Raw genomic sequence first — 8,157 nt, 5'->3', positions numbered from 1 at the left:
GATAGAACTAATTAAGCACTCCTTAATATTGAATATTTATAAAACGAGAAGTAATTTAGATAGGAGGGAGTACAATAAAACTTCTATAAATTAATAATGTTGGGACCATGAAATTTTATTAATTTATAGAGATATTAATTAATCAATAAATTATTAACTATTAATTTATAGAGATATTAATTAATCAATAAATTATTAACTATTAATTTATAAAGCGATTTTAAATTTTTTTTAAAATAAATTTTAAATTACTAATTTAAATACAGTTTTTGTTACAATTTGACAAGGGTACACCATAACTTTTGAATGAACTGAGAATAGTTAGAAATGAACTTCAACTAGATTTAAATTTCAACAAAAACAAAGTACTATAGAATCATATTTTGGTAAATTATCCTAAGTATATATCTATATAAACAATGTATTTATAAAGGGTTGTTCCAAAAAATTATTATCTTATTAATTTATTAAAATTGATCATTTTTTGAACTGGCCCAAGTCGGAACTAGAATAAATTATTATTTTAAAAAAATATTAATTTATCAAATATTAATTTATGAAGATTTTACCATAATTTATTAGAAAGTGTATTCTTTTGGCCAAGTATATCTCTTTCATGCATTTCTAATTTCAATTATTTTAAATGGATGGGTGCTATTTGATTTACGCCTGTCAAGATCATCAATTATATCATTATCAAATAATTCATATTTAGTCTTTTCACTATCATATTAACTCTTTTCACTATCCTCTTTATTAGGATTTGAATTATTGAATGACAATTCAATATTTGAATTTTGATTTTTCTTAATTCTTTTTTCTTGGAAGAGAATTCTTTTTTTATGACAAATTTATCTATATTACTAAAAAGTATTCAACAATTAAATTTATCATTGAAGCAAAAAAAAAAAACCATATTAAAAAAAAAAACTTAATAATTCAATTAAATTAATGAAATTCACACTTTAAGGGGTATTTGGTTAAATAAATTTTGACTATAAAATGGAAATGAGGATGAATCATTTTCTCTTTGTTGTGAGTATTTAGTTAAAATATGTATTCCATTATCCCAATTATAGGAACCATTGGTTTCCCTTACTTTCCATATCAATCAATTCAATTCCCAAAAATATTCACGTTTCATAATAGGGTAAATTCCAAAAAAAAAACCCTATGATTTGATGTTCTTCCAAAAAAACCCTTGTGGTTTGTTATTACAAAAAAAAGGACTGTGGTTTGCGCCGTTAACCAAAAAACGGAAAATGGCTTAACGGTGTTAAAATGCTGACGTGGCACAGAGGTAAGGTTGGAAATTCGAATTTTTTTTTTATTATTTTTTTCCCTCTCTCTCTCATCCTTCTTCTTCTTCCTCTTCCTCTCCCTTCTTCCTTCTCCATTGATGATCATCTTCATTAATGTTCAGAGTTTGAAATCCAAATCCAAATCAAAATCCAAAAATCAATGGGTAAAAATGAGTTTATTAACAGCATATCTTCATACGACACAAACATAATGTTAGCCGCAATTATTTCCCTTCTCGTCGTCATTCTCTTCGTTCTTCTCCTCCATATCTACGCCAGATGGTTCTTCTCTCCATCTCCATCTCCATCTTCATCTTCATCTTCAACCTCCGCATCTGTAAATTCATACACCTTTAATCCTCCTCCTTCAACATTTCTTCCGTCTCCTTCCAAATCCAAGGGACTCGATCCCTCACTCATCGCCTCAATTCCGCTCTTCGTTTTCCAGGAAGAAGAACATGAGAAGAGCTTAGAATGCGTGATTTGCTTAAGCGTTTTCGAGGAAAATGAAATTGGGAGAAGGTTGAAGAAATGTGGCCATGGATTTCACGTTGAGTGTATTGATATGTGGTTGAATTCTCACTTGAATTGCCCTATTTGTCGAGCTCCTGCTGCTGAATTCATTGATAAGGAAGAGGATCAGATTGCTATTGATCAGATTTCTGGATTTTCCAGAAATCCGAAAATTTTCCAGATTTCTGGAAAATTTCCGAAAATCTGGAAATTTCCAGAAATTCGGAAATTTTCTAGATTTCTGGAAAATTTCAGAGTGTCCGAAATTAAAAAAAAAAAGAATTTCCAGAAATTCGGAAATTTTCCAGATTTCTGGAAAATTTTCGGAAATCTGGAAATTTCCAGAAATCCGGAAATTTTCCAGATTTCTGAAAAATTTCAGAGTGTCCGAAATTAAAAAAAAAAGAATAGAGGAAAAAAAAGAAAAAGGAAGAAGAAAGAAGGAGGAAGAAGAAGAAGAAGAGAGAAGAAGAAGAAGAAGAAGAAGAGGAGAAGGAGGAAGAAGAAGGAGGAGAGAGAGTGGAAAAAAATAAAATAAAATAAAATTCGAATTTCCAACCTTGCCCCTGTGCCACGTCAGCATTTTAACACCGTTAAGCCATTTTCCGTTTTTTGGTTAACGGCGCAAACCACAGTCTTTTTTTTTTTTTGTAATAACAAACCACAAGGGTTTTTTTGGAAGAACATCAAACCAAAATAGTTTTTTTTGGAATTTACCCTTCGTAATAAATAAACCATTTTTTTTCCACTAAAAGATACATGTTGTTATGGTTATAGTTCATATAAAAATGTTTTTTTCTTCTAAATTTATAATACAATTGTTTACAATATGAAACCATTCGTGTTATTTTAATATATTAGTTTTTGACACACTTATTTTTTTTGGTAGTCCAAGTTTTAGAATGATTTGATTTTCTTTTTTGGCATTTTTTATTATAGTTATAATAATTATTATTATTTACTAAACTATTTTTAATATATAGTGCATTCACTCTTATTCTAATCATTAAATAATCAAAAACTTTTAAAAGGTATCAGATCTGAACCAAACATAATAAATAAATAATTAGTCGTTCCGATTCTGATTCTGCCACATTCTGATTTTGATTCCGACTCGAAAATTTAAACTAAACACCCCCTAAGTTAAAAACAACATTAACCTAACATTTCGATTCAATTTAATCGATTCAATGTGTGCAATTAATGTATAGTTTTTAACTTTATAGAGAATAAACAATATATTACCATAAAAAAAATTCAAAACATAAAAGAAATGATCTAATACACACGAGTTTTCTGAACTTGTCCATAAGAGTAGATTGGCTCTTTGAACATTGTTAGTGTCTCACCAGCTCCCTAAACTTATTTATTTCGTATAACCAGCTCTCTAAACTTGTCCATAATATATATTAGTTCCATGTATTTTTCAAGTGTCTCACCAACTCCCCGAAATTGCTTATTCTGTAACAACTAAATACAAAAATCATAATAATAATTCTCGATTCTCATCCATTTGATCTCTCAAACCTGAATACTAACTCTTATAATAGGTTGAAAGATAAGAGAAGAGAAAAAATTATATGTCGAATAGATGAAGATGTATTTTTAGAATCTAGGTTTAATAAGTTTTTGTATTTATTTGTTACGGAATAAGCAAGTTTAGGGAGCTGGTGATACTTGCAAAGTGCATGGAACTAATCTACTTTTATGAATAAGCTTAGGGAGCTGATGATACGAAATAAGCAAGTTTAAGGAACTAATGAGACACTAACAAAATTCAGGAAACCAATCTATTTTTTATGGACAAGTTCAGAGAGCTAGTGATATATTTGGCGAAAAGAAATCAATAATTACACAACAAAATAACTTATACCACCATAAAACTAATTTTTTTAAGAAACCATAAAAATAATTTAACTTCAATGAATGGAAGATATTAAATGGAATAAATTTAAAACACTAAATTAAACATTAAATTTACATATTACTCCCTCTCTTCCTCGTGTTCCTAATTCATTGAGGTTAACAGACTATAATTTTGGTGCTTATTATTTGGCATTTTTCTTTAATCTACGACCATCCATTGTTTGTTTGTTTATTATTTTTTTAAACTATTGGTATCTTTTCTTTTATTCCTTGTTTGTATGTGTTTCCAGTGGCGAATACAAGATTGTTCGGTTGGGAGGACTGATTTTACACATGGTGTGTATTTTTTTTTTTTTTTGCTAAATTGAACTCGATAAATTTTTTTCGTATATATACGTGTTATAATTAGAGTGGTCAAGAACCAATTTTTAAGTATCAATGTAAAACTTTTCAAAATTAAACTATATTGTATTTAAGATTCTTAACCTGTAAAAAAAAGTGTCTAATAGAAAAAATCGGATTTAGGTATGACCTAATATGCTAAAAAAAATAGAAATTTGGATTTTAGAAGGGCCTAACAGGCAAAAAAAAATCAGAAATTTGGATTGAAGGAGTGCCCAACATGCTTAAAAAAGTTAGAATTTTAGATTTAGAGAGGGTCTAAGAAGTCAAAAAAAATTAAAATTTTAGATTTAGAGATGGTCTAATAGGACCTGAGCCAATTTTGGGATGCTAATTCAGCACCTGGTCATTTTTTCTTGGAAACAGGGGGCTGGAACCACAACAACTTCAAACTTTATGGAGAGGAAAGTACTCGTGGTTATGGTGGTTCTAGCGGCGGAAGGAGCCTAGGCCCCTCCGGGCCCCTCCCTATATCCGCCCTTGTGTGTTTCTTTATGATAGTTTTACGCCTAGTTATTCATTTTTTTAGGCTTAATACATCACCAGCTCTCTGAACTTGTCCATAATATAATAGATTAACTTCCTAAACTTTGCAAGTGTCTCACCAGCTCACTGAACTTAATTATTTTCTATCCCCAACTCCTTGAACTTGTCCATAAAAGTAGATTAGCTCCTTAAACTTTATAAGTGTCTCACCAACTCCATAAACTTGCTTATTCTGTAACAACTAAATACAAAAACCTAGTAAACCTAAATTCTAAAAATACGTCTTCATCTATTTGAGAGGTAATTTTTTTCTCTTCTCATAACTTTCAACCTATTATAAGAGTTAATGTTGCAGGTTTGAGAGATCGAATGGATGAGAATTAAGAGTTAGTATTATGGTTTTTATATTTAGCTCTTACCGAATAAGCAAGTTCAGGGAGTTGGTGAGATACTTATAAAATTCGAGGAGCTAATCTAGTTTTATGGACAAGTTCAGGGAGAGTGATATTGAATAATCAAGTTCAAGAAGCTGGTGAGACACTTGCAAAGTTCAGGGAACTAATCTACTATTATGAACGTTAAGGGAGCTAGTGATGTATTAGGCTTTTTTTTAGTTCTTCAAATGATTAATTTTTTTAAACTCTTAATCAAGAATAAAAGAACAAAAATACTAAAATGGAGTGTAGGAATTAATGGACTAAATGAGTCTTGGTCCATTTACTGATCCGTTAAGTCTACCCGTAACCTTATGAGTTAAAGTTAGAGTTAGGGTTTAGGTTTTAGTCTAACTATAAATAGATAGTTAATGAGGATAAACCTAAGAGAGAATACTGCATATGCAATTCACAGAGACTGCGAATAACTGCAAAAGGCAAAAGCTCTCCTCTCTCCCTGCACTAGTTGCAACCGCTCTCCTATCTCGGTGTGCATCCTTAGTTTATGGAACTACGGTGACTGCTTCTCTTGTGTAGCCTTCATCTAAATAGGTGAAAAGGATCCATGATTCGTTTCTTCTGATGCTAATAACTGCAAAAGGCAAAAGCTCTCATTTCTCCCTACACTTTTAAAGAGTGCACATGCCTCAACTGTTATTCCATCTCATTCAATCATTCATGAAGCACATTATAACATAGCTCGAGGTAATGATCAATAGAGATAGAGGACTAAGAAGAAGAGAGGACGATGCTTCAAGTGTGGCGATGTGAATCGTTGGGCAGACAAAAGTCCAAGTCTGGTTCTGGGCGATTCCTATTCATAATGTTCATTTCAAACTCGACCTCCCCGCCCATATAGCACTAGTCCGCGCCCATATGCAAATATGGCATGGCAGCATCCTTTTGATCCATTCACTAGTCTGCCCCAATCGTGGTATCCTAACACTAGAGCCACACATCATATGATAGCTGATTCATCTCAACGTCATCATATGCATTGGTATCCTGGTTATGATAGTATTCAGTTTGGCAATGGTCAATGTTTACACATCTCTCACTATGGTCAATCTGAAATTCATAATTTGAAAACTTATAATGCTTTGCTTGTACCTAAACTTACAAAATCCCTATTTTCTATACAAATATTCATAAAAAAACAATAAATACTATTTTGAATTTTGGGCTAACCATTTCTTACAAATATTCATAAAAAAAACAATAAATACTATTTTGAATTTTGGGCTAACCATTTCTTACAAAAGGATCAGGAGACTGAGGCAATCCCTCTTGGATGGACTGAGTAAAGACATGCTGTATGAACTCCCTTCTACATTGAAGCATGCGCTAGTCGGAGAGAAGGTGTCATTTGAGTGGTGGCATGCACAACTGAGTCATTGTCAAAATCGCATTGTCAACTCTATTGTCAAACAACAACAACTTCCATATTCTTCAATGGTCAATGAATGTCTATACTGTCTGTTAGGGAAAACTCATTGTTTATCTTTACCTGCTTTAAATCGCACTTGCTTTTCTTTATTTGAAAACTTACATTCTGATGTTTGGGGCTCTGCCCTGTTATTTCTACTTGTGGACATTGTTAATTTTTTTGTAATTATTGATGAATTTTCTCGTTATGCATGGGTCTTTTTCTTAAAGAATAAAAATGATGTTTACTCTATTTTTTGTTATGACCACTACACAATTAAATGCTAAAGTTAAAAAAATTTATTCTGACTTTGGTGGTGAATTCCAAAAGTTTCAATCGTTTCTCAAAAGCAACGATATTATTCACAAATTTGAGCATGCCCTCATACTCATGCCCAACACGACATTGCTGAAAGAAAGATTCATCACTTAGTAGATACATCACTCATATTATTAGCTCATGCATCTTTACCTATTAAATTCTAGAACTATGCAATTACTCATAGCATTTGTATGATTAATATGTTTCCCACTAAAACTCTTGATAAATCCTCTCCATATTTTAAACTTCACAATAAAAGTTCCAAATTATTTATCCTTTAAGTTTTTGGTTGCGTCATTTTTTTGTATCTCCGTCCTTATAATACCCACAAATATAGTCTTCGTTCAAAACTTTGTGTCTATCTTGGGTCTTCCTCCAACCATTCTGGCAAAATTTAGTTTGACTTGGATACGTGATTTGTGTATGTTTGCAAATTTGTTGATTACCGTGAAGATGCATTTCCTGCTACTTTTGAAAAGTCATAAGATCTTACTAGTGTGCGTACATCAAATGCCACCATTCATCAGCTCTCGTCTATACTTGGTTCACTGTAAGGTAATGCTGGTCTTCTGCCTCACTCTATCAACACTAGTTCGATTCGTCGTGCTAAATTAGTGGAGTGTGCCCCTGCTTTGCCAAATGTGTCAACTTCTACAGTTTGCAACTCCTGTCATACAACAGCTCAGATTCTTGTTGTTCGAATTTTTAGTCTAGTAGCATTTCAGCATTACAGTACTACTGATACTCGTACACTAGTAGATGCTTCATCTTTTGCGGATTTGTTTACTTTCCCTCTCTCATCAGACACGTTATCGACTTTGGCCTCTGCATCTTCAACAACATTAAGCACAACATTAATACAGTCTGCAACTGAGAATACATCTACTAGTAGTGATGTGGGGTGCAGTCACCATATGAGTTTGAGGATCCGATCAACAGCTCCATCATTCACTGTCAATATAGAAACACTCATACCCGAATGGTAGGAGTTTGGAACTCGGTGTACCTCGACTCCACAATATGTTGTTTCGCTACTTGTATCTCATCCTCATGGTGATATCAAACCAATGTGCTTTAGCAAAGCCAACAAAATACAAGAATGATGAGGTGAAATATCTGGTGAAATCAAGGCCCTATTGGACAATGACACGTGGATTTTTGTTCCCCATCCTCCAAACTGGAACATCCTCGCATCTCGATGGTTATTTAGAATCAAACGTCACTCTCATGGTTCAATTGAGTAATACAAGGCACATCTTGTAGCTCGTGGCTTGGCACAATAATCATGCATTAACAACAAAGACACTTTTAGTCTAGTAGTAAAAGCTACTACCATGTTGGGCTTGGCCCAATTATAATTTATGAAATAAGCTCATGTCTTTAAGTTTTTTAAGTGAAAAGAATCTCA

General features: G+C 32.3%; 1 protein-coding gene across 1 annotated transcript; it reads left to right on the top strand.

Moving 5' to 3' along the window:
- Positions 1-1,461: 1,461 nt before the first annotated feature.
- On the top strand, positions 1,462-7,735 carry LOC136233689 (uncharacterized). The gene is made up of 3 exons (XM_066023400.1): positions 1,462-2,070; positions 3,971-4,016; positions 7,305-7,735. Exons 1-3 carry the CDS (start codon positions 1,462-1,464, stop codon positions 7,733-7,735), a joined length of 1,086 nt encoding a protein of 361 aa, XP_065879472.1.
- Positions 7,736-8,157: the final 422 nt, after the last annotated feature.

The sequence above is a fragment of the Euphorbia lathyris genome, chromosome 6 (assembly GCF_963576675.1).
Source record: "Euphorbia lathyris chromosome 6, ddEupLath1.1, whole genome shotgun sequence".
Classification (NCBI taxonomy): Eukaryota; Viridiplantae; Streptophyta; class Magnoliopsida; order Malpighiales; family Euphorbiaceae; genus Euphorbia; species Euphorbia lathyris.
Note: the sequence above shows the minus strand (reverse complement) of the source record. Positions and strands in the feature narration are given on the sequence as shown.